We start from the raw sequence: 27,346 nt of genomic DNA, 5'->3' as shown, positions 1-27,346 counted from the left end.
GCAGAACGATGCCTACTAAAAATCCCCTGGAATGGTGAAATTCTTAAGATTTGTCTTCACTGACAATTCTTTTAAACTGGATAACAAATGTGCAGTAGTTCTCTGGCTGCAAGATCCTGTGGGAAGACACGTTATTTGTAGTGTTTATTACATAGATAGGGAATGTCAGCACCATAACTTGGACTAGGGATGCTAAAATGCATTTAATGAAGTAACTGGGTAACCACTGAAAATTTCAGCAGTTACATGCAGGGGGCAGGCAGTTTCCTAGGAGCCAGTGTGCACGGGGAACTGGCTTAAAAGCCAGCTCCCCCGCATGTACCAGCTTCTGCCTGCCCCCTCCACTGATGCAGAGGCATCAGCTCTCTGGGAGCTGGTTTGTGCAGAGAGCCGTCTTAAAAGCTGGCTTCCCCCATGTGCCAGGATCCTCCATGTAACCATGAGCATTAACTGATGAGCCCAGATTCATCAGTTAGCCATGTACTCAGTTACACTTTCACATCCCTAGCTTGGACTGTGGTTGATTTTTTTCCCCCTACTGTCTCTCAAGCTAAAACTGTCTTGTCTACACTTGACAGTTAATTTGGGTTAAGGAAGGGTGTTAATTTATAGTGAAACAGCTGTACAATCTAAACAGAATGAATGTCAACACATGGAGTTATTCAGGGACAGTTAATCAGAAACAAATGATTTTTCATGAGAGCTATTAAAAGTTTGATAGCCGTTTTTTTTTTTTTTCATGGAATATTGTTGACGCTAACCTAGTTTTGTGGCCCTTTAGGGCCTACAAAGGGTGATTTTTTTGGGGGGGGAGGGAGGAAATCCCAGCTAATGTGAAGCTTTTCGATATTGCCAACGTTGTTCTTCACAGATTGCTGTCTTACAGCTGACTCATCCAAGCTTTTAAAACTAGATTAAGGCCATGCCTACACTACGGAGCTTAGAGCAGTACAATTGTAAGACCTCCTGTGTAACCGCTCTATGTCAAAAGGAAACGCTTTCCCCATCCATTGACCTAATTAACCACACCTCCCCCACGCCCAATAAGCGGCGAGCAAGGCTTCTGTCAGCATAACTTACATTGCTCCGGGAGCGGTTCACAATTATACAGACAACATTGTACTAGTACAGTAGCCAGAGACAGAAAAGTGAAAAGGTTCAAAAGAACTTTCATCTCCCCATACTTTGCTTACCATGCGGATCATTATGAGCAGATCATTAAGAGAATAATATTTTATAATTGTTTTCTTTTTACTCATTTAGTTCTATTTTAGGTTATTTTAGTTCATTTCAATTCCCTTTGTTTATTGGTATTTTTGATAGACTCATAACCAGGGATGGCCACTCAGTAGCTGGTAACTGGTTAACCAATAATTGCTCAGTTAACGGACTGGTTAACCGGAACCATTCCCCCCTCTTCCCTCAACATGCTTTGCATTTAAAACTTGGATCTGCAGGCTGGCTCAGGCGGGGTGGCAGAAGACTCCTGGGAGTGAGGCCGGGAGGGGAGACATAGCAAACATGCAAACTTAAATTAGTGGGTTGCATAGAGGCAAATTAATAGTTACCTGCCATGGTTGATTGAGCCCGATCTTCACTGCAGAGATGTTGTACTTCTATAATAAATTGAACCATGAATTATACTGAAACTCATGTCTGAAAGTTCCAGTGTGTACACTCTTTCGTTTAAACGTGTGCATATGACTGATACTGGTTTTTTCTGCCCATTCTCCAAAAGCCAAATTGTCACTCTGGGAAATGTTGTTTGTTGGGAAGTACAGAACTGTCCGCGAGATGGTAGCCGTATTGCAACTAGTATATGGTACAGGTTAATTTTTTTTCATGGAATATTGTTGATGCTTAGGGCCTACAAAGGGTGATGTTGGTTATTTTGGGGGAGGGGATCCCAGCTATGTGAAGCTTTTCGATATTGCCCTCGTTCTTTGCAGATTGCTGTCATTTTTTAATGACAGCACTTGCAAGTCTAAAATCACTGAATTCCTTCTTTTGAAATGAGACCTCAGTTTCCTTACTTGCTGTCTGTTGAGGAATTGCACAGAGCTCATTGACGCCAGATAGGCGAAAACTGAAAAAATCTGCTCAATTTTCACTCTTCTGCCTCTTGCAGAAGGTCTGGGAAGCCAGGGAGACACTGGAAATGTCTGCCGTTAGACTGCCAATGTGGGGCTGCTTTTGAAAGGTCTGTTTGCAGTTGGAAAGTACCCTTTGCTTTTTAATGAAATCTTTAATTCTGCGGGAAGTTATGGCAATTGTCAAGAAAAAAATCCAAATTTGGCTGGACGAATAGATTTTTCAAGACTTGGATTAGGGATGTAATAATGTAGCTGATTAACCAATTAACTGATAAGCAAAAGCTTATTGGTTAATGCCATAGACTACACACATTTCCCCCCCTCTGGTCAGTAAATTTGTTAGCAGGCTGGCCAGCAACCTGACTCAGTTCCAGCTTGCACTGGGTCCAAGACCTACCCCTGCTGCAGCTCTGCTTTTAACGTGTACTAGAAGCCAGGAGGGCAGGCAGCCTGGCTCCGTTCTGGCTCGCGCTGGGTCTAGGAGCTCAGACCTGCCTGGACAGAGGCTGCTGCCACCCTGTGTTGCTGCCTCTTTATCAGAGGCAGCAGCACGGAGCGACAAGCAGCTGGTCCACAAGGGGAGCTGGTTTTTAAACTGGTTCCCGTTGCAGATCAGTTCTCCATTGGTACCCCGTGCTGCTGCCTCTGTATCAGAGTGACAAGGGGCTTCTTAGGAGTCAGGCCGGAGCACACTGGCTGTTGGTTCCACCCCCGGGGATGATAGGATAGTCGAATAACCGGTAAGAAGTCATGAGGTTAATCAATTAACCAATAGTTTCTATCTTTCTGAGTAATACATATAAGGTTTTTCTTAAAATGCGATACCATTAATGGATATTTAACATCCCTACCTTGGATTAGACTATAGTACTATAACTTTCCTGAACTTTATTTACTCCGCTAATAGCAGGTTATCATCTTGTATGTTATTTCAGTTTTTGTCTTTCTGAATAATATAAACAATTTTTTCTTAAAATGCAGTACCATGTTTCTAGTTAAACATGAAATGGTTAACGATTTTAATTGTCTTTAACTAGGACACACTTGTGCTTAAGATTCTGAATTTCTACTTGTACGGCAATGCTACAAACTTGGGAAAAGAGAATTTGTATTCTGACAGCGAGGACATGGTCAAACAAAGTGCTGCTCTCAGTTGTTACAAGCCACAGGTGAGTCCAAAATAATTGCTTGCTTAAATGAATCATAGGCAGCAAGGCAGGGAGGAAGCAGTAGCTGGTGCTGGAGGAAGCTGGCTTAAAAGCCGTTCCCCCCCCCCCCCAGCACCAGCTTGGCGGTGCCACCTGCCCTCCCACCTGTTCCACGACTGTTCATTTATCTGATATCTAACATCCCTAATCTCTCCATTTGGATCATTGTACAGAAGAGTAATCCTAGATTTCTACAGCAGTCAACAATTCCATGTCTAATCTGGCCTCCACTGCCTCTAAAGATGATAATCGCATGAGCTTCTTTGGTAAGATATTTTGAACAATAGTCACAAGAGATTGTTACCACTAAGTTGCTCATTGGCAGCATGGCACGTGTATGGATTTGCAAAAACAAAGTTTTCAGAAAGAAAAATATTGCCCCTTGAGGAAAAAAAAAGAGTTGCCCTTTTATTGTTGACTTGCATAGTTCACTTACACAGACTCTGCACGTTGGAAAACTGCTTACTCTCTTTTTTCCAATTCAGGTAAACATCAAGAAACAAAAAATGGACACTCAAATATTCTCCCCGCTACTAGGAGGGATCACAAGTACATCACCACCTCCGGAATCATCCCGGTTACATAGTAATTGGTCTGTGTGTGGAGATAATACCAATACAGCAACTTCTTTACAGGACTGTACAAAAAAAAGGTATTAAATAACAATAATCTTATACTGTTTTCTGAAAGTTTAATTGGGCAGGAGTTGTGAGGGTTTGGTTTCCAAATACTGTAAAGAAGAAGTTGTGGGATAACTATAGAAACTCATGGGCAATAAATTACCTGATCTGAATAGTATTTATCAAATAAGGTTGGAAATCATAGCTGTATTTTATTAATAAAATGTTCCTTAATAAATGTCATTAATAAAATGACACAAAAGTTCCTTATGAGGGAACGTAATGGGCAAGTTAAATATCAAAATATCAGACAAATCTTTCTCTTTAAATAACGGCAAAAATTTGCCTTTTGAAAAGGCCTCCTTGTTACATCATGTCATTCTGACCCTTTTTGGTGGAAGAGGCTGGTTCCTTCCTCTGGTTCCTGAATACTACAAATAGATCAGAGGGTTCTCGAATGGTTTGGCTCGCATCCCACCCTGCTCAACACAAACCTTTCTGCTGACCACCAGCCAACCACCCATGACTAAATGAGTGTAGGAAGAGGGGTGGATGTGAGGTCTTGGTTGAGGTAGTGTGCAGGAGTGGGCTGGGTGGGATCTGGGTGGGAGGGAGGGTGCAGGAGCTGACTGGGAATAGAGGGTGTGGGTGAGAGGGAGGATGCAGGAGTTGGCTGGGAATAGGGGTTCTGGGTGGGAGGGGGAGGGTGCAGAGGTGGGCAGCAGGTAGGGGGTCTGGTGGGAGGAAGGATACAGAAGTGGGGTGTGGGTGCACAGTCTAGGCAGGAGGGAGGGTGGGGATATGGGATCTTGGCAGGAGGCAGGTGCATGAAGACGATGGGGGTGCAGGATCTGGGCATGAGGTGGATGGGGGGGGCTCTCTTGCTTGGCTCCGCACCCCCACCTCTTCCAGGCACTGTCCCCGGCTGCTCCCTTCGCTGGGATTCCAGTCAATGGGAGCAGTGGGGAAAGCCTCCAGATAAGCAGTTTCCTGTGCTGCCGTTCCCCTAGCTAGTGGGAGTGGGAGCAGCAGCCAATGGAGCTGCCCGCTCCCCCCCCCCCCAAGCTGGATACAGACCGCAAGGCTCGGGGTTTCCCCCAGCTCTCCACAGCAGGAGGCCTGCGCTTGTGCTCCTTGCATGGTGGGAAGGACTGGACACACAGGACTTCTCGTTGTTTATGCAGATCCAGCATGGGCATCCCACTGCAGGGAGTGGCCAACCCCTGCAAGATGGTTGTGGACCACCAGTGGTCTGCAGACCACACTTTGAGGGCCACTGAATTAGATGGAGGTGACGTGACGTGTATACGTCATCTGACAGCTTTCAGGGATTGATAGTCTAGTCCAGTAGTGTGCTGTGACATTTTTGTATGTTTATGTTGGATTTTGTAAGCAAGTAGATTTTAAAATGAGGTAAAACTTGGGGTATACAAGACAAGCGAGATTCCCGAGAGGGGTAGAGTAGTCTGGAAAGGTTGAAAACCAGTGACTTAGTGGTTCTCAAACTTTTTGGCCTGTGGCCCACTGAACTCAACACAGACTTTTCCACGGACCACCAGCCAACCACCCATGATGACAAAACAGGTACAGGAGCAGGCTGAGGATGGGAGGAGTGGGGTGGGGTAGGAGGATCTGGGAGGGAGGGTGCAGGAGTGGGGTGGGGGTGCAGGGTCTGGACATGAGCGGGACGGGGGGGGCGCTTAATTGGCTCGGTGCTTCCCACTGCACTACTCCCCACTTGTACCGGCTCCTGACTGTATTTGAGGCAGCAGTGCGGTGGGGGAAAAGGGGCTTATGTGTAACTGTGAAGGATAACCCATGAGCCCAGGTTCATCAGTTAACTACAGGCAGTCCCCGGGTTACGTACAAGATAGGGACTGTAGGTTTGTTCTTAAGTTGAATCTGTATGTAAGTCGGAACTGGCGTCCAGATTCAGCCGCTGCTGAAACTGACCGCCAGTTCTGACTTACATACAGAATCAACTTAAGAACCCCAGGCGTCCCCAAGTCAGCTGCTGCTGAAACTGATCAGCAGCTGATTCCAGGAAGCCCGGGGCAGAGCAACTCTGCCTCGGGCTTCCCGTAGTCAGCGCTGGTCAGTTTCAGCAGAAGCTGACTTGGGGACGCCTGGGGCAGAGCAGCTGGGGTGCTGCTGGGTTGCTCCAGTAGCGCCGCTCCTCGGTGCTACTGGACCAACCCAGCAGCACCCCATCTGCTCTGCCCCAGGCGTCCTGATTCAGCCGCTGCTGAAACTGACCAGCAGCGGCTGAATCAGGACCTGGGGCAGAGCAGCTGGGGTGCTGCCGGGTTGGTCCAGTAGTGCCCAGAGCGGCGCTGCAGGACCAATCGGCAGCGCCCCAGCTGATCTGCCCCAGGGTCCAAAACAAAAGCCTGGTCTGCTGGGGGGGGGGGGCACACTAGCTGCGCCCCCCCCCCCCCCGCAGACCAGGGACACGGGGAGCAGAGCGGCAGCGGGGTGCCGCGCCTCTGAGGCTTTGCTCTGGCAAAGCCTCAGAGGCGCAGGACCCCGCCGCGGCTGCGGCTTCAGTCCCGGTGCCTGTGGTCTGCTGGGGACGGTCCCCAGCAGACCACAGGCACCCGGACTGAAGCGGCAGCAGCGGCGGTTCCCCACGCTTCTGAGGCTTTGCTCTGGCAAAGCCTCAGAAGCGCGGGAACCCACCTGGTGCCCCTGGTCTGCTGGAGACGGTCTCCAGCAGACTAGGGGCACCGGAGCAGCTTACGAACGGGGCTTTCTCGCCCCGGGGCTCACAGGTAGCAATCCGCTACCTCGACCTCCGGGACGAGAGAGCTCCGTTCGTAAGTGCGGATCCGACATAAGTCGGATCCGCGTAAGTCGGGGACTGCCTGTATTTACACGTGTACACGGACATGTCCCTAATGTAAATCAGCAGTCTGGTTTCACTGTGTGCAGCTCCCGTCACCTCCTCTCCAAAAGGGCATTGCAGACCTGGAGGCCAGAGAAGGGTGACAGAAATGATGGAAGATTTGGAAAAATCTCCTGGGAAGAGCTTGACAAGACTAGGGTTATTTCCCTTAGAAAAAGGATGAATAAAAGGGAGCATGATCAAAGCGTATAAAGCAACGCATTGAATAGCGAAGGTAGATAGGGAATGGAGGTTCTTCCTAGCTTCTAACAGGAAAACAAGGTGCTCTTCAATTAAATCGAAAGATAGAAAATTCAACACTGATTTATTTTAAAAAACATTTGTTGGGGCAAGAGTTTAACAAGATTCGAAGAAGCCTGGATAGTCTGATACCAAGAATATCCAGAGTTAAAATTAGGTTCAACATTTATGAAACTGCTAGAAGTGGGCCACATCCTCCCTGACTGAATTGACCTCATTATCTCTGGCCTTCCTCTTGATTGGTGCTCCTTTTTTTCATATGCCTGTATATTCATACCTGCCTCTGGAATTTCCACTACATGCATCTGACGAAGTGGGTCTTTGCCCATGAAAGCTTATGCTCCAATAAATCTGTTAGTCTATAAGTGCCACAGGACTCCTCGTTGTTTATACAGATTCAAACTAACATGGCTACCCCTATGATATTTGTGAAGCCGACATTAAACCAGTCTCTGACTGTTCTAGATCACGCTGAAACCTACAGTTGGGAGTGGGATGGTGCAAAATACTGTAGGGTTTTACATTTGGGGCTTGCCACTGTCAGAGACTAGATTTATTCAGGTGTCATGCAGGTCTCATTCAGGTCTCATTTATTCAGGTCTCTGATCCAGTTTCATAATTCCTATGGACCCTTTTGTGGTAATTTCTAAGGGGCTAGTTGGAGAATACTGGGTGTTATTCCCCACCCCCTTCATGTCCACTCAGTCTCCACCCACCCTTATCTTCGCAGAAAGTTGTTGTGGGGCAGAAGGAGGAAAAGATGACAAAGAGGCAGGTGACACCCATCCAGTTCTTTCCTTCCCACTGTCTGGCAAACACTCTGGAAACCCAAACCAGTGCTTTACGCAGAAGGGCTGAAATCTACACTTGGGGATCACGACCCTGGTGCTTTGAAACATTCCGATTATTCCGATATGTGTCTTACCTGCAAAGCTATGATAGGCTAATGACAGAAGATAATACTTCATTTTTCATCGGCAGGGAATATTGCATTTATTCTTGGAGAGTGAGGAAGCCTCCTTTTCTCCCCTTCCTATATTTCTACTTTATTGCTAAAGAAATCGGAAGGTAAACTTCTGTGTGTTTTCTCTTTAGGAGTTGTTTTTTCTCTTAAACATAGGAGCCCATCTGTCTGGGTTTTATTTTTCAGGGCACAGATAAATCTGTCTTACTCTGGCAATGGCCCAGATATGTTTGGGTTGGTGTCGAGCATCCTAGAGGAGCCAAACAAGCCAGAACCAGTTACAGATTGGTAAGTTGATACTGAGAACTTGCACAGGGTTGTATATTTTCCATTTTAAAGTATATGTGCTTTGCATAATGGTAGACATTTGACAAGACAAAGTTATACTTTAAGTTGAGTTTTAAGATGTCATTTAAATAAGTTATCATCAAGTGAAATTGGAAAAGATGTGTTACTAGTAGGGCTGTTCAACGGTTAACTGACCCTCGGCAGTGAACTCTGCCGGCAGCCAGCCACACCAGACCAGAGCTGCCCCTGTCATAGAGGGCCAGGCCAGGCAGGAGGAGATAAATCAAAATGGTTAACTGGTTAAGTCCTCCCGTTTAACTGGTTACCCATTTTTACATCCCTAGTTACTAGAATGTACTTGGAATAAACTAAAGTAGAAAGGCAGTTTTCTGTTCATCCTTCTACCAGCAGATGGTCACTGGAAAGAGAAATTAACGTCTTTCATTATGTTAGTTTTATTAAGAGGGTTAAAGGAGGTATGACTGTGGATATATCCGAAGGTAGAGGTGGCTTGTCATGGAGATCATGTATTTGTATATTTCTGTTTGTACATTTGAAATATATCTGTAGTTTTAGGCACTAAACAAACCTTAGGATTTTGTATTGATGAATCACTGCAGCTAAATCATTTTGCATACCTGCCCTCCAGCTGAAGAATTTTGCTGTAGCAATTGGTGGGCAACCTTTTCCACTCCACCGAGTCAAACATAGAAGGTTTTATAGGGTGAGTTTTAACTACATGGACACAAGGCTATTGACCCCCCTACTTCACAAGCGCAGCACCTCCTGCTGGTCTCCTTGGGAATTAGCTCTTCCAGCCCTGGAGCTGGAACTGGCTGGTGTCTTGCCCTCAGTTACCTGTCTCCGGCACTACTTCAGGCTCACCGTGCTTTTTCTGGTACTTCAGGCTCACCGTCCCTTCTGGCTCACCGTGCTTTTTCCTCACTGTACTGCCCCACAGCAGTGCCCCTGCACTCTGGGGTCCTCCCCTTCCAGGAAACCCCTATCCCCTATAACCACCTTGCCTCAGTGACCCATGGCCAGTTGTCATCTAGCCCCTGCCTCAGGGGCAAACTGCAGTCTGACGTGGCCACTCCTCATTGGCAAAGGATGTGAACGTGCTGTCGGTTCCTACCCTGGCTGCCTCCCTGCAGCGCTAGCAGCCTTTCAGGCTGCAGGCCTGATACAATGGCCTGGAGTAGGGTCACGCCAGAGCTCCCCAGCTGTGCCTGCCTTTCCCCAGCACGACTATGTCTCAGGTACCCTCCGTAGCTTTGGTATCTCAGACTTTATGCAGAAAATTTGAAAGGTTTTCTGTGCTTTTTTTTATCCCAAATAGCTTGAGTTAAATGTATGTTTTTAAGACATACACTTCCTATTTTTAGCAGGTCTGCTCATTCCTACAAATATCTGCTGGAGAGGGGGGGGGCATTCTGCCTGCACCCTCTTAATGCCAGACACCTCCCAATGTAGTGAGTGAAGGAGCAACATTGTTGCAACTTCTTTCTGGTACCCAAAGGAGCTTCTCAGAGAAATGTAACCATATAGGACTATATTACGCTTCCTCAGAGCTCTGCTATTCGGTAGTGACCGGACTCTAATGGCATGGCTCTGTTGGAACTGTATTGGGAAAGAGCTAGAGCCCAAAACCAGTGCAGAAGTGTAGAGTATGTGGATCTCTTGGAATTGGTGGGATTTGCCAGCAGGCCCTACAGCCTTCTGTTTGGGTTACACTCTTTCTTGCACCCAAACATTTGGTGTGGAAATTCCACAAGGAGGATCTGAATTCTCCCTCTTCCTAGCAACTGTTAGAACCATGGAGACTAGATAGACCGTGACTTTGCTGACTTCTCTCAGGTAGTATTTGAAAAACGAAATTCAAGATAATGCTTTGTTAGTATGCTATTTCTCTTACATTCTTATCTTCCCTATCTTAAAACATCATTAGTCATCATAGAAAGGTGCTAAGAAGGGAGGCCATCGAACATTTTCAACGATCACAGGAGTCAAATCTGTATCTGGTGGCTTATGAATATTATTAAACATGGAAGTGGAGGAGTGTAAACTATGATTAGAAAACCGTATGGCAAGTGATTTAAATGTTTTCTCGCTAGGGGGCTGAAACACAGTTTTACTGAACAAGGAGAATGTAATAAAAGAAATAAGCATGACTGCAGAACATGGAACCAACTTTGCAGAGGTGTTGTGAGACTTAATTTTGTTTTCGAGTGCCATAGAATTTTTCTATAAGAAGTGCTTAATGAGTTCAAATGCCAATACAGTCTCATAATCTTCAGAGACTTAAAGAATAAATAATTAAGTCTCTGAAGGTTATGAAAGGCGAGTGGTAGCGATTGAAGCACCATAACGAAACACTTTAAAAGTAGACTAGAAAAAACAATAAAAAATAAGTATGGGCTGTCAGTCTAATACACTAGTAGTTTTTTTTATTGCTAATTTCTGAGACAGAACTGCTTGAAATTATCTCTTTGACACGGGTCTTAGTAGTAGCTTTGCATTTTGGAAAAAAAAAATTTGAACTCTGAACAAGAGCTTAAATGTAATACAATACAAATGTGTTTAGCTAGTCCTAAAAGTGCAATTGTATTTGTTACAGGAATTCTCTGTCAAGATTGTTTCCCCCTATGTGGGCATCTGAAGTTGGAAACAATGGTGATTTCTCAGGTCTTTCTTCTAAGCACCCTTTACAAAGTAAAGATTTGCCAAACCTGTTTGGCACACCGAACTTCTACCAAGGACACTTGCAAAAGTCAACTGAAGTGGAGTCTTTACACAGAGAATTTGAAGATCTCCATTTTCTAGAGTCTTGGCTTTCTCCTTCTGACCCTTATACTCAGCCATCTGATGACATCTTGAACATTTATCCTGAAAATTCTGCTTTTCAAAATAATGCCATCATTCAGCAGGAAGGATTAGCATTTCAAAATGTAGAATTTAATCAGCACGTGTGCAATTATGATAAGATGAAATTAAATGGAGACACTGAAAAGAGCAGCTCTGATTTTAGTAATTTTTCTTCTCAGTGCAGAATTAAAGATGGAACTGATATTCAGAACGAGTATTGGGAAACTAACAGAGCAAGAGGCAACCTTATGAAAAATGACAAACAAGTGCATGCAAAGTACTCCAATGATCTATCTAGTCCACCTGCTGGTCGTGTGTGGGGCAAAGCGTTCCAGGACAACCACTTGTTTTCTAAAAAATATGAAGATTTTACAGTTTCTCATAAATCACAGCAATCTATTCACCCATCCCTATATTTTCTCAATCAACCTTTTGTTAAAGAAAATAGTTTTTCTGGAGGAACAACTAAAAGTCCACAGGAAACTTGCATGCAAAATGGCCATAATAGCTTTGATTTGGGAGAAACCTTCAATAACACTGAATGTAAGAGCCATATTAATCCTAAAGAATGTTCTCAGAAATCTTCTGAATTTCATTTATCTGTAAAAACTACTCTACAAAATGGGAACTATCATTCACCTTACCATGGATATAGATGGCTGGATGGTAAAATCTTTAGTCCCACAACTACATCAGATATTGCATATAGGAAGCAAAACCAAGCAGTAACAAGTCCGCAGTCCTCTTCAGGTGTTTCAGCTATGTCCAGTGAATCTCCCATACACCAGTCTGGAACCCAGCCCTCTTACTATTCCCAGTTATCACCAGTACCCTCTTCAAGGAAAGATGGAAGGGTACAAATATCAAATAGTGTTCCTAGTAATTTGGGGGGTTCACATTTCTTTGCAGAAAATCAGAAACAAGTTAAACCTATTGGACATTACCAGCATGATTCATTGACTAACAAGAGAGGCCAGTATCATAAAGTACCCGTTAATTTGTCACACAACTGGTTAACACAGCAGAATTCTGCAGGTGATGAATCTGAAAAGTATCATAGGTTTCGCAAAAAGCAAAGCCAAGATAACTGTAATAAAGATGATAGAAGAGGCAGAAGGAATTGGATACCCCATCCTGGATATTCAGGACAAAACCAGCAACAGTTCAACGTGTTCCGAAAGAAACAAGAACAAAACGGTGGCAACATGTCTGACTTCATCAATACTTCGTTTCTTCCAACTTTCCCATTAATGTCCGAGTTCAAGCAAAATCCCAATTTTGCTCAGTTTAATCCCCATCCGTTTCCATCAGCAAATAATTTTGCTTTTCCTCCATCACCATTTCCCTTCTCTGAGCTTCTTGATCTTTTTCACTATGACGATTTTAACCATTTGCATCCCCTTATTAATGATCTATTTTGTGGGGAGTTAAGTGTGCCATACTTTCCCTTTCCAACTCCTTTTAACAAGTATAGGCCTCCAAGAACTCGCAGTGGACCTGCTAATGAGCTTCATATTCGTCTGGAGGAGTGTTATGATCAGTGGAGAGCTCTGGAGAAGGAGAGGAAAAAGGTAATCATGTCTATCCTGATAGATTTGTGTATATAGGATGGTGATTACAAAGGAATAGGTGGGTGAAGTAGAAATTCTTGCATCTTATTGGTGAAAAGAAAGCAGTCTTGCTGCTTTTTTGAAATATTGTGACTTTCATTCTGTTCTTAATACTTTGAGCTCCATCTGCAACAATCTTTTGACAACGAGGAGTCCTGTGGCACCCTAAAAGACTAATATTTATTTGGGCATAAACTTCCGTGGGTAGCCCATGCATCCCGCCACGTATCTGGCAAAGTGGTTTTTACGCACGAAGGCGGATGCCCAAATAAATATTAATCTTTAAGATGCCTCGTTGTTTTTGCAGATACAGACTCAGACAGCTACTCCTGTGAAATGTGTTATGACTATGTGCATGGTCAGAAGATACCAAACAGTATAAACGTCATACAACTGTGCATGAGACTGAGACTCATCTTTCATTTTCCAGCCCCACAGGGTTAGGACCACTTGTTCAGCAGTCATTTTCTTGAACTAAATTCACATGACACCAACGATTGGTTAACCAAATACCATCAAGCCCTCTTTGGACATAGTTCTTATATTATCTGGTGGCATGGGATCCTATTCTTTGGTTCATGTTGTTTAGTGTAAGATTGGTAGGCAATAGTTACTACCATCCATGGATCATGGAAGAAGTCCCTGATGTGACTTTTATAGCTAACGCCTGGATGGATGATAAAGCAGGGCCTTTATTGGTCCAGCTATTTTTGGACAATATTCAGTTCAGCATGAACTGAGTGGAGGCCAAAACGGTTGTTGTTTATATCTGACTTCAGATGTAAGGGAGATGTCATCTAAAATACTGTTTTGGGCTTTACCCAGGTCTGTTGTCATAGGTGAGTTTAATGTCCATGTGGATGACTTTTTTCAGGGCTGGTATCTTCTCACAGCCATTGTGTTTTAAACTTGAGATTATTCTTGGGGGCGTTAAACACCACCACTGCAGCAGTTGAGTACAATTCATGTACTTATTCATAATCTGTGGATTTGATTGAGAGCCCTTACCAAGGTATTATCCGAAGAAGGTAGTTGGGAATTCACATTTCTAATTTGGGGTGACAAAGCTAGAGTTTAACTCCCAAAGCCTGCGCAAGACCCTTTTATTTACTTGGGTCTGTCCCAAGTCGGTTCAATGTTTTAAAGTAATTTTGTTTATTGGTTACAGATGTTGATTCTAGGTTTACGCTGTAAGGTAGGACTTGGAATTTTTGGAAGTATCCTCATTTTTACAGCCAGTTGTTGACAGTATAATGTTTAATGACTTCTTATTGTTGTAAATGCCCCCATCTCCTATGCGTCTAAGTAGTAGTGAAAAAATAAAAAGGCTTAGGTTTTAGGATAAAACTCATTTCTAAATATTTAAAAAGCATGTGTTTCTCTTCAGACTGAAGCTGATCTTGCAAGAAACTTTCCAGGAAAACGAGTATCTAGTTCAAATAATACTCCTGTTTCCCGACTTCCTGCTAACCCTTCAAGAGTGGATCGTTTGATTGTGGACCAATTACGAGAACAGGCCAGAGTAAGCATACTTGCCTGCAGAATTTTCTGTTATGTATTAGTAGCACCAGGTTATTTGTTTGTGGGCTTATATTTTGTGTAGGATTTTAAAAAATGAACACTTTTTTGGTGTTTTCAATATATTCTTTAGGTGCTCACCTTAATCAGAAAAATGGAAAGGCTTCGTGGTTCTCCTGTCCATGGGAATATATCCAATACTCTGGAACATCATTTAGAAGCCATTCATATTACACAAGTGAGGCGGAAAGATGAGATTGTTAATGCTGCCAATCCACAAAGACAAGGAGCACCTCGCTACAATAATGAAAAAGGTAAACACTTTTTCATTGCTTTGCAGTTTTAAAAATGAGGGTTTTTTCCTATTTGAAAAAGCAAATAGACAGGTTTTTGTGGACTTCTACTGTAATTGCCAGATTAGTTTGGGGCAGGTAGTTTGAGGAACTTATCCCAAACAAGGACAAAAATTGGCTTTTTAATGACAATTATCTCTTGGTACTTTTATTCATGCTAGCCCGAATCACATTTGCAGCCAGACCTGTTGTGGGTAATGCACTAGTTAAAAGGCAACTTTGGCTTCATCTGTAGGAGTTATATTTTCAAGCAAGTGGTTGCTACTTACTTTCATGGTGGTGATGGGGATCTGCATAACCCACACGAGTATGATGGAGAATTTCAAATAGAACAAAGTATTTGTCTACCTCCACACATACTCTAGAAAGACCACACATACTATAAACTTTGCATCTCCTTTCAGCCAGTCCACCTGCCACAAGAGAGACATCCTGTAGAGGCAAACTGAATGTTAGATCTTACAAGGATACAAGACAAGAGTTAGTCTTTCAGGGTTTTTTCTCCTTTGTGATTTTTGAGATGTTGCAGAGAGAGCTGGGATAAAGATGGATGGCAGCACTCCATCCAGCTACATCAAGAGAACATCCATCCATGCCAATAATACAGTTTTTGCTCCATGTTCTTGGCTGAATCTAGATTGCATAGGATCCAATAGCTTGGTTTCGGATCAATGAGATTAAAAGTGGTTTATTGCCAGCTTTGCTGGGAACCCTGAGAGTTTCATAATGGATACTAGCCTAGTCCAGTGCATCCAAGGTGTATTTCTTTAGTGTCGAGCAGTCTGTTCTATGGTTGAAGGACAAAGGGTTGGAGGACTTACTGAGGGCACGTCTACACTACTGGGAAAATCGACGCTGCTGCAGTCAATCTTCCACGGTTCGATTTAGTGGGTCTGGTGAAGACGCACTAAATCAAACGCAGAGGGTGCCCCCGTTAGCGCTGGTACTCCTGCTCCTCACGAGGACCAAGAGAAGTTGATGGGAGCATTTGCTCCCATTGACCTCCCACTTTGCAGACAGAAATTTAAGATCCATTGACTCCAGCTACGCAACTAACGTCGCTAAAGATGCATATCTTATGTTGACCTGCTTCAGTATAGACCAGGTCTGAGTCAGGCATTAGCTATCCCAATCAAGGAAAGCTTCAATTTACTTGTCTTAAACCAAATAGGGAAGGCAGATCTAGGATTTGTAGGTCTAGGATTAAGTCTCTTTTAGGGTGTACAATAATTTCTTTGGTCTGAATGGATTGAACTCCATTAATGACTTGTACATTGTCACACTATCTTGCAGGAAAGGAAATTATTAGTAAAGTTATTTTTTTCCTGCTTTGTACATCATCACCATTTGTTATCGAAACCTTGTGTTCTGGAGCCTGAATTTATTCGTAACTTTGGTGCATTAGTGGGTTTTGCCCATGAAAGCTCATGATACCATCTACATGTTTTGTTAATCTTTAAGATGCTACTAGACTATATGTTGTGTGTTAAGTTTTTCTAGTTACAGGCTAACTTGACTACCCTCTGAAGCTTTTGGTGCATTGGGAAGCCTAGAATATAACTAAAGAAATATTGAAAATATGGGTCTTTAATAACAGGGTGCAATCTTTCCAGTGGTTTCTTGGAACTACAGTACTATAGTACAAAGTGTTGGCTGGGTTCGAGAGATTGTTGTCTAATCAATAGATGTCATAGATGTGTATTCGCTTGTGATAGTGCATATTCTTCTCTTTGTAGATGTTCTTGCTCTGGCAGGGGCCATTAAAGCATTAGCTGTTTCTACACGCAAAGCTCGTACTGCTTTATGGTGTGCACTGCAGATGACTCTACCAGAAGCCTGCTTAAGCTCTCCAGTGAAACAGGAGGAGGTGGAAAGAGCTTTAGAAGAGCTTTGTCTAGGAAACACAAGCACACAAGAAAAGAACAAGGCATGTCCTGAAGAGCAGGGGAGCAAAAAAGAAAATCATGAGGAACCTATACAGCTTTTTGAATAACTGAGCAGTGGGGGAAGATAGGAAGAAAGTGAATTGCATTGTGCTGTGGAGAACTTTTTTGTTAAAAAGAAAAAATAATTCAACTGATCAGTGCTGCAATTTTATTACTGTGATTCTGGTGTTGACAAATATTTCTTGTAATAGTGTTACTACAGTTTTAATATTGCTGGTATTGCAGTGTCTTCTACGTAAGATAAAGATTTTATTAATAAGGGAGACTGGGCAATAGCTGACCATTTTCTTGACCACTTAGCCAAAGCTATGTATCAGCTGTGACTCAAGCCATGACCTGAGAAACCAGTGTGTGGCTAAGCTAATTTTGATTCTTTTCTTCATTTGTTAGCTATAAAATTTAGCAGATACTAGAAATGCCATTTTAAAGGGTATTTTAATAATTACTAGGTTGTTTGCACCATTATGTATTATTTTAAGTGCCAGAATGATTGCTAAATAATGTAATTGTTTGTACTGTCACTCAACACTGACTAATCCACACTTCTGCATTGCTATTGTGACAGGGTGTCAAATGTTTCAGGTAATTGCCAAGAGTCTGATAGGAATAATCAGAGTTTAATGTTGGTTACATGAAATGCTTGTTCTGCCAATTAAGAGTTTTCAGCTGCATTAACCTAAATGAAAAGGTCCCATAGTATAATCCTTGTGACAAATTTTTTACATAATAAATAAATGAAGAACTAATTTAAGGAGTTTTTAGAGCTGCAGTACAACATTGCATGAAAATATACATTGGCAGTTAACAAAAAATTGTCACTCAGGATTAGAAATTAGATTTACTGTTGCCTCATAGTTAAAACCAGTATGTATGCACATAATGAAAAATGACATGGTTATTAATATGGCTATGGTACTTTAATTTTCAGAAACATTCCATATTTATTTTAATATTTTTTTTTAATAATATACAGTTGGGTCTTTTGCCAAACCTTCCTAATAATCAGATTTAATGATTTACTCAGGAACTATATATATTATATATAAATATACACACAGTATATAGGGGTTTTTTTGCGGGGAAGAGATGTTTGCAGATACTTACACAAATCTAACTATATACTAGGTTACCAAAGCTGTTTAACTGATTTCTTTTAGCATGAGAAGATTTCCTATATTTAATTGCTATTACTAGTCTTCATCCTGTGGCTTAGACAATCAGAAGTGTTACATATCATTGTGAATGTATAGAGTGATAATTAGAAAAGGATGAATACTTTTGTATTTTGTTCTTATCACACTACTTTTGAGTACTTTAATGCTTTATCAATCGTGTCTTAATGTTAGATTGTCTTTCAAAATGTACTAATTACCAAGTATGTTCTTAGGTGTTAGTATATTATTGATGAATGGCTTTGGAGAGCAGTTCTTATTTTGAAAAAAGAATTATGTGAGGACAGGAGAAAAAGTTTAAAGATTTAAAATGAAGATTTGTCTGTGATTCATGATGTTATGATGTTGAAGTTGACACGTTCTCTTGATAAATGTGTAATTCTATTTCCATATACATGTACTTGCTAAATATTCCAAACAGTCTGTAATTTTGGACCTGTGAATGTTCCTCGAACACATGTAGTCTTATAGTTCTATTAGTACCAATATAGTATCAGTGGTAGTACCCTTTTAATGGTAATGAGGTGATGAGTGCATCATTTTCTAGAATAAGAAATCACTAAAGCCTCATTTTGATCTACTGATTAAACAAAGGAATTATTAGAACGCAGAATCTTCTTATAAGTATGCTCTACTTTTTCTAAAGAAAATTTAATCAGTTTCAGTGGATATTTTAAAGCCTTAGTCTAAAACTAAAAATTGGTACTGAAGAGAATTATTTTAGTGCTGTGAGTCTATTTTGTATCTGTGTGCGTGTGCAATCTGTTTGCACTATTTTCAGATGGTCAGATGTGCTATTGTGGAACTGTAGTTGGTGGTTTGAAAATTTTTCAGCGTTTACAGAATTTGAGGTTTTTTATTGAGTTATAATTACTACGTTACCAGGAAATAGAAATTGGAAGTTTTGATTTACATTTGTTTACAGAATAATTGTAGTCTTGCAGGATTGTTTTGTAGTCGTGAATGTATTGGGCATATTAGGACCTTTATTGTATTGTTTGTATGTAAATTATTGTGAAGGAATGTGATTTTAATCAGTTCATACTATAGTTAATGTGCCTTTAACAGTCTTATTTTTCAAAAACGGTAAGTAACTGTATGCTCACTTCAGCTTTCTGTTGCAATTTAGTAATACATTTAAAAGGGTTAAATGTAGCGGCATTTGACTATAACTGACGTAGCATATGGTATTAGTGTTGTTCTTACATAAAATTTGATTGTCCAGTTCTGGACTCTTTAACATGTGTAAGGCACAATAGCTGTTGAGAGTTGCCACAAGTCATTTGTATTAATAACAAAGTTGTGTTGCCCACAAATGCAACATGTGCACATTTAATTCTTTTTTACTTGATCTGCCTGTTTTCTTTTTAAAATTTGAACTATCTGATGCCCATCTTAGTATGGATATTTTTCTGCCCATTTCTTGAAATACTTTAACCATCAACAGCATTGACATGTAAAAACAAAAATTATTTCAAAACAATTCAGTTGTTTTTGTTTTGATCCACATTCTTCTATATTTTAGAGGGGGAAATACAGTCTTTTGTGAACTGACCAGTTGGAATTTGGGATCACAGTAGCTCTATTTGGTCATAGTGTTCCTAACTGACTATTGCTTGAATTGAGAGTGGAAAGCAATTTCCATAAATACTCTATTCAGCTCTTCACATGAATAAGTATAATTTCTTTTCTGGTTTTTTAGTACCCCTAGCCTGATTTTTATTGCCTTCAGTGGAAGCAGACTAGGGTTATTTGTTAGGAGCTTGGATTCAAGTGGATAGTGATTTTTTTCAGTTTGTGGACAATCAAAGAGTATGCAGTGAATTTTCCTTTTTAAACAATTTCCCCTCCACCCTGGGATAAGTGTCCCTTTTTTTTAACTGGCATGCATGATTAGTGTGTGCCAATAAGTATGGGGAGGAGGATACAGTCAGTGCTTACTGCAGCTGGTCCGCAGCACTGGTCAGCTTGGTTTCAAGAGAGCAGAATGTTTGCAAATTCTCGTTCCAGACATGTTAGTTAAAACACAAAGGTTTTTCTTTATTTGAATGGAATAGGGTTGATGCTTTAAGATCCTAAATTGCTAATGCAATACAGTACAGTCTTAAAAATCACAAGTTAAAGGGTCCCTTTTAGGGGCTGTCTCCTTCCCCACCTCCATAGCAGGCTGGACGCTTGTGGTTGTTTCCTGTTTCCCTTTTTTTGTTCCCGGATAGAAGATGTACCGGCCTGCTGCAAAATGAGGGTGCTGTTCCACCAATATATTTAGTACCTGGGCCTCTGCCTCTCTTCCTCTATGTCCCCAGAGTACCTATGAGAGTAAAATTGCTGTGATAGAACTGGTGCAGGCTAGTACTAATGCGCTCAGTATTTATTTGTCAGCGGTTAGGGAGGTGAGATTGTCAGAGAATGTGGCTGTTCTGTGTAGTGCCACATCCCAACAGAGGGGTCTTCAAGATCAAGAAGGCCTTTACCACAAAGCAGGTGCTTTTTACAGGCCCTCCTCTTCTGGCTTTTGCTCCTCTCCATTTGTTGGAACAGTGATGTCTACTTTTTTCTAAATGACGTAAACTCCATTTATGTGCTCGATGGAAAGGGCATTTTGGACATAACTAATATTCGCTGGTGTGTGTGTGTGTGTGTGTGGTGTTTTTTGTTTTTTTTTTAAATCTCGATTTCCCCTGAAACCGTTGCTTTCAACTTTACTCAGTGTTGTCCTCAGAGCACATGGTTTCAGGAAGGCACAGCGCCTGGTTCTCATTGGATTAAAGAGATGGCTGATAGGAAGTTGGGTGCTTGATTTTTTTTTTTTAATGGCTATACAGGATATCTGTGAAAAAAGTAAAGACCCTTATCTTTTAAAAATAAAGGCTAACAAGCCATGCCATTTTCTGACCTGCTTTAAAAGCTGGCTTCCTTTTCCATCTGTGCTCTATGGCAGCTATGTCATGTCAAAATGGTGGATGCTGGGGCAGGCCAAAAGATGGCTGGTGTGTTTTTTGGTGGGGTCTAAAAAGTGAGCTTGACAATTAAATGTATTTAATTTTCCTTTTCATTCAGGACATTTTGGGTAGATTCAGCTTGTATGAAAACAAGCCATGTCTCCACTCTCTTGTGAAGACCTGAGCTCTGGATTCTTTTTCTACTCTACAAGAATTGATCTCAGACTGAGAGAGTCTGGTACATTCTGGTATTTTAGGTGAATACAAGGGAGAAGCTAACTTTTAAATGTGTCTTTAAATGACAAAGCCTTTGAGATTAAGGCAACACAGAAGCTGCGCACAGTCCTGCTTCCATTAAAGTCCATAATTGTGCAGATATTGACTTCACTTGGGCTTACTGTTTTATTGACTTAAAGTCTTATACTATTTAACTTTTTGTATATAAAAGCTTTGCAGTTCATGTTGAACATTAGGTACCAAAAAACTCCAGAAACATGTGTTTTTCCCTAACTTATTGTAAGATTTTTGAACATAGTAACATCTTGCAGTTAGGAGGATAGTCTGCTTTCATTTAAAGCTGAGGAATGTACCTACTGTAGATGCTTTGGCTGAGTTAAATCCATAGGCTTTTGAGAATTTTGCACCTTGTTTTATCCTGATTTGCCTGGATGGAAATACAGCCTTAAACATGATAAGATCTTGATTTGTTTCTTGTGTCGTTTTAGCTGTCTGTCTCACCAGCACTTTTCTGTTTTGAGGAAACTTATATATAATTATAAAAGGAAAAACTGTGTATCTATGAAGTTACTTTTTATTATAAATTGTTTTATAATTTACTTTTTAAAAGCACTTTCTTTTTCTTTGGTTTTTTACTTTTTAATATTGTAAGCAAATCTGTCCAGTTTTGTAGTGTGTCGACTCGTTTTTCTTTACTAGCAATACTACAATTAAAGGTGCAAAAAATAAGGTGCATTTTAATGTACTTATTTAGCCTTTGTTGTTAGAAGTTAATAATGAATGGAATAAAGTAGTTTTGAGCAGCTTTTTTAGAACTGGGGAACTGAAACTATAATTCCTCTGATTCTTATTTGCCAGGTAAGCTTTAAAAAGGAAATTGTTTGCATAGAAGTATATGAACGCTAACTAAAGTGAGCAAGGCTAGACCAGTGTCAGCTTAAAAATCATTGCTAGATAAAGGTTGCTTTACATTTTTTACTGTACAAAATTTAACTGGTCTAAAACTTGTTTATGCACAGTAATTACTTAATGAACATAGTTTTTTCACAAAATTAGGCTATTTCCAATATAGATGGGAAAATAAGTTTATTTTTATTTTTATGACAAATATACAAAAATTAATAGCGTCTCTATTTTAATATACTGTTTGGTGTCTGAGGTGTATCTTTTAGATGTATGTTGGTCAGTCTCATTTAATTAAAAACAAATTTTACACTGCTAGTGAAATATTACTGAAGAAGGCAATTGTGAGTTAATCCGTTTAGTAGACCCAACAGAAATACGTGAAAGTAAAGAATCAAAGTGTCAATTTTTAATTCTATATAACACTTAATGAGGAGTCAGTTTAGGCTTATTGCCAAGTTTCTGTAAAATAACTGGATGTCTAATGACCATCGCAGAATCTCACTTCTACCTCTTTTGTGTAACACTTAACTTAACTTTAAAAAAAAAAAGGTTATTTATACCACACAGATTTCTGTTGGGACATACTTTTTTTAGAAAGTTGTTTCACCTTAACTAGTAAATTTGGTGTGTATTTTTTGTTTTCTTTAAGACAACTGTATTATATGGAACACCAGGAAGCCTTGTGGCTAGATTTGTGTTCACTTGTGGTAAAGTGACCTACCATGCTAAATGTGTACACTTATGTATGGTTTATATTTTTAAAAAGTACAACCGTAGGCAGAGATGCTTGTGTTACATGTATGAAAGTCATAGATTTATGAGAATCCTGTAATAAATCATGGCCAGTGTAATTTTCTAGCATTTTATGTATGTGATAGTTTTCTTATTTAAATAATCAGTTGTGTTGTATGTACATGGCTAATAAATAGTTACAGCTATTGTTTTATACAGTTCAACTCATGTTACATATCAGCTGCTGTTCTATATGTGAGGGGTTTTCGTTTGGGTTTTTTTTTGTTTGTTTTTGTAAGTCACTGAAAAAACCTGTTGTATGTTCTGGGTAACACTTACAGTTATAAAAATAATTAAAGTATTTCATATTTTAAGTCACTGATTATATTATTTCAGTAAATTTATGTGGCGGTGGTGGGAACATTAGTTGTCAATGAGTAATGCTTGTCTTATTTGAATTAGAGTTGATGAGGAATATCCGTAATTCCAGTTTACTCCAAATGGGAGGGCGTATGTGCGAGGTGCAGAATAAACTAATAATTGAAAATACATGAAAAGAAAAGATTTAGTAAATTGGGATGTGAACGACTAATTGATTATCTGATAAGCAAATGCTGTTCAAAGAGTTGATACGCTAGTCGACTAGTCTCTCCCCTCCCTCCCTCCCTCCCTGCTGCCTCTATCAGAAAGAGGCAACAAGGGGCGGGAAAGAGGAAGGGGTGCTTCAGAGCAGCAGCGCCACGTGGAGCCTGGGGCCAGCTGCCCACGGCGTTGCAAAGCAGCAGCCCTGTGTGGAACCTGGGTTCAGCGGAGGACTCCCCCACTGACTCCAGGCTCCATGCGGCACTGCCTCTTTTAAACTCCGCAGGAAGCACGGGGCCAGCAGCTGGCCCCGTGCTCCCCGCAGTGCTTTCACCTTTGAAGTGTAGCAACAGCCCGAGGTGGAGGTGTCCATATTGCATGATCAAATAGTCGATGCAAATTGATTTGATTTAGCCAATTAATCTACATTTAATATTCCTATTAGTAAACCACCTAAGTAACTTTCACCTCCCCAGTCCTCCCACAAGCAAGATTACAGCAAAGGCAATTCAGTCTTATTGGATCTGATGCACAACTTACTTGTAATGATTTCTGAAAGCATCACACTTCAATTTCTGTTATGTTAGGGTATGTCTACACTACAGCACTAATTCGAACTAACTTAATTCGAATTAGTTAATTCGAACTAAGCTAATTCGAACTAGTGCATCTAGACCTAAAAACTAGTTCGAATTAGCATTTTGTTAATTTGAACTAGCATGTCCACATTGAGTGGACCATGAACCGAGGTTAAGGCTGGCCGGAAGCAGTGCCGGCAGGGCATCAGATTAGGATTTAGAGCGTGGAGCTGCTGTTGCAGGCTAGCCGAGGGCTGTGCTTAAAGGGATCTGACCCCCACCCCGGACAGACAGTTCTCAGGGGTTCCCCGCTTGCTTGTCTACCTCGATGAGGGACAGCAAAACAGTCCTGGCTTGGAGTGCCCTGAATGCCCACACTCGGCACATCACAGCACTCGGCCATCAGTCCAGCTGCACTTGCCACAGGCTGCCATCCGGGGGGGGGGGGGTCAATTGAGGGGCTTCAGGAGAGCTTCCACCCCGAGGAGCCCGCAGAGCCAGCCCAGTCCTCCCCATCGGGGGCTCGTACCCCATTCCTCCCTCATCTCCTTCCACTTACCCCTCCCTAGCCCCCCTTCCTGATGTACAAAATAAAGGACACGTGTGTTCAAAAATAGAATCTCTCTTTATTGAACAAAACTCAGGGAGACTGGGAAAAGGAGGTGGGAGAGGGGAAGAGAGAGGGTGGGAGAGGGGAGGGCAACTAAAATGATCAGGGGTTTGGAACAGGTCCCATATGAAGAGAGGCTAAAGAGACTGAGACTTTTCAGCTTAGAAAAGAGGAGACTGAGGGGGGATAGGATAGAGGTCTATAAAAGCATGAGTGGTGTGGAGAGGGTGCATAAAGAAAAGTTCTTCATTAGTTCCCATAATAGAAGGACTAGAGGACACCAAATGAAATGAATAGGTAGCAGGCTTCAAACTAACAACAAAGTTCTTCTTCACAAAGCAAATAGTCAACCTGTGGAACTCCTTGCTGCAGGAGGCTGTGAAGGCTAGAACTAGAACAGAGTTTAAAGAGAAGTTAGATAAAGTCATGGAGGTTGGGTCCATGGAGTGGTATTAGCCAGGGGGTAGAAATGGTGTCCCTGCCCAAAGTTTGTGGAAGGCTGGAGATGGATGGCACGAGACAAATGGCTTGGTCGTTGTCTTCGGTCCATCCCCTCCAGGGGACCTAGTGTTGGCCGCTGTCGGCAGACAGGCTACTGGGCTAGATGGACCTTTGGTCTGACCCAGTACGGCCGTTCTAAGCTCAGGGTCGGGGGTCTCATTGGACCACCTTGATTTCCATGCAAACCTGCTCCTGGGTGGCCAGGCTGGCAGCTCTCCTGCCCTAGACGGCCACTTTCCTGTGCCTAGTGCGGAGGTCGTGGATGAGGTCCACGATGTCTGCACTAGACCAGGCGGGCGCCTGCCTCTTGCGGACCTGGGCAGGCTCCTGGGAGCCGCCAGCCTGGTCCCGGGAAGAGGCGGAGGGCTGGGTGGCAGCGGGTCGCTGGCTCGAGCCGTGCCAGGTGCAGGGTCTGCTGGCTGGGTGTTGGCAGGCTTGCACCTGGCACTGGCACCGTAGCCAGACTGTGCCCCTTTAAGCGGTCCGGGGCCGGGAGGGGGGCTATAGAGTTTCCCTGGTCATGCCCAGAGTGGCCACCAGGGAAAGCTGGGGAGGGCTAGCCTCCCACTAGTTCGAATTAAGTGGCTACACAGCCCTTAATTCGAACTAGTTAATTCGAATAGGCGTTAGTCCTCGTACAATGAGGTTTACCTAGTTCGAATTAAGTTCAAACTAGCGGTTCGCGTGTGTAGCGCCTAGCAAAGTTAATTCGAACTAACATCTGTTAGTTTGAATGAACTTTGTAGTGTAGATATACCCTAAGTTCTTAGAAGCCCCAGTCCCCATCAGACCATTGGGCTAAGTACTTTGCAATCACAGGAAGACCTAGGTTTTCAGCTCTTCAGTGAAGGGCCTAAGACCCTGATTCTGTGTAGAGATGTATGCAGCAGACCTCTGGTGCCACACAGGGCGCTATCCAGGTCAGTGAAGCTCTGCACAGACCCAGGTGGGGCTTCCTCTGGCGTCCAGGGCAGTTGGGGAGAGAGGCCTACTGTGGCCATGTAGTGGGGAGCCAGGAGTCTAGTCTGTAGGCTGGGGGGGCTTCAGCCCTTCCCCAGAGTTGGAGCTGGGTTGTGGTGCAGCTGGGGCCCCATACAGCTCCTTTTTCCTCCCTCACACCTTTCCTTCTCCCCTCAGAGCCCCCTGGTCCCCAACCCTCTCCCCCACCCCGCTCAGCACATGTTATTGCTCCACCCACAGCACCTCACTCCCTGAAAACCCTGGTTAGGGGCAGCAGCTTCCTGCTGCCCTAGGTGGGGGCTCACAGCAGCCCCTGAGGAGCCACCCGGGGCATCCCCTGCCCTGCACACAGGCTGCCCAGGGAACAATGCTCCCAGAGAGGGGTGTACGTCTCATTTTCTCCCCAAGAGGTGGGGGAACATTACGTATTGGCACCCATGCAAACAAGCGCACGTGCCCTCCATTGTGGACGCACAAGACAAAACGCACTCTGCTCATGGATGGGACGTCTTAGAGGGAACCCTGCCTGAGATGTAGTTTTAGCTGTGCAAAGTGGACAGGGAGCTGCAGACAGGGGAGTTTGACAGAGGGAAGCCTACTATGGTTAGGAAGACCCACAACACCTCTGCCAGGCAGTCCACCTGACCATGGATACCTCTACCCCGATCCTGGTGTGGTTTTGCAGGGACTTTGGCTTGCAATTCCCACTTACTGAAATCCAGGCTGGGGGGGACCATCCAATGAGAAAGGTGCCTGCTGGTGGAATCATAGAATAATAGGACTGGGAGGGACATCGAGAGGTCATCGAGTCCAGCCCCCCGCCCTCAAGGCAGGACCAAGCTCCGTCTACACCATCCCTGACAGATGTCTATCTAACCTGTTCTTAAATATCTCCAGAGAGGGAGATTCCACCACCTCCCTTGGCAATTTATTCCAATATTTGACCACCCTGACAGTTAGGAATTTTTTCCTAATGTCCAATCTAAACCTCCCCTGCTGCACTTTAAGCCCATTACTCCTTGTCCTGTCCTCAGAAACCAAGAGGAACAAATTTTCTCCTTCCTCCTTGTGACACCCTTTTAGATATTTGAAAACCGCTATCATGTCCCCCCTTAATCTTCTTTTTTCCAAACTAAACAAGCCCAGTTCATGAAGCCTGGCTTCATAGGTCATGTTCTCTAGACCTTTAATCATTCTTGTCGCTCTTCTCTCTACCCTTTCCAATTTCTCCACATCTTTCTTGAAATGTGGCGCCCAGAACTGGACACAGTACTCCAGCTGAGGCCAGCTGACTCTCTCAGGAAGCAGGTGGATGAGCTACAGGAGGAGGTGGATAGGCTGAGGAGTATCCGAACCCACGAGCAATTCCTGGACGGTATTCATGTGGAGACAGCTGAGGTAGCTGTGCCGCTATCCAAGACTGCTGACACACCACTGGTGGAGGAGGAGATGGCTCAGGAGAGACACTGGCAACTGGTCACTTCTGGTAGCAGACAGTGCTCCACCCCTGCTCCCA

General features: G+C 42.8%; 1 protein-coding gene across 7 annotated transcripts in view; it reads left to right on the top strand.

The window, feature by feature from the left end:
• The window catches only part of LOC102454842 (meiosis-specific coiled-coil domain-containing protein MEIOC-like), a 29,386-nt gene extending 6,413 nt beyond the window's left edge, over positions 1–22,973 (top strand). For 4 of the 7 annotated variants that reach the window (XM_075922940.1, XM_075922943.1, XM_075922941.1 and 1 more), the window contains exons 2-8: positions 3,131–3,262; positions 3,787–3,953; positions 8,217–8,318; positions 10,936–12,754; positions 14,181–14,315; positions 14,445–14,625; positions 16,401–22,973. In XM_075922940.1, the coding sequence (XP_075779055.1) occupies positions 3,221–3,262; positions 3,787–3,953; positions 8,217–8,318; positions 10,936–12,754; positions 14,181–14,315; positions 14,445–14,625; positions 16,401–16,657 (2,703 nt within the window). In that variant the 5' untranslated portion in view covers positions 3,131–3,220 and the 3' untranslated portion in view covers positions 16,658–22,973. Of the gene's footprint in view, positions 1–2,704; positions 2,834–3,130; positions 3,263–3,474; positions 3,568–3,786; positions 3,954–7,796; positions 8,135–8,216; positions 8,319–10,935; positions 12,755–14,180; positions 14,316–14,444; positions 14,626–16,400 lie in introns of those variants that run through there. The other 3 variants (XM_075922942.1, XM_025188075.2, XM_075922939.1) reach the window with 3 other exon arrangements.
• Positions 22,974–27,346: the final 4,373 nt, after the last annotated feature.

The sequence above is a fragment of the Pelodiscus sinensis genome, chromosome 2 (assembly GCF_049634645.1).
Source record: "Pelodiscus sinensis isolate JC-2024 chromosome 2, ASM4963464v1, whole genome shotgun sequence".
NCBI classification, from domain to species: Eukaryota; Metazoa; Chordata; order Testudines; family Trionychidae; genus Pelodiscus; species Pelodiscus sinensis.
Note: the sequence above shows the minus strand (reverse complement) of the source record. Positions and strands in the feature narration are given on the sequence as shown.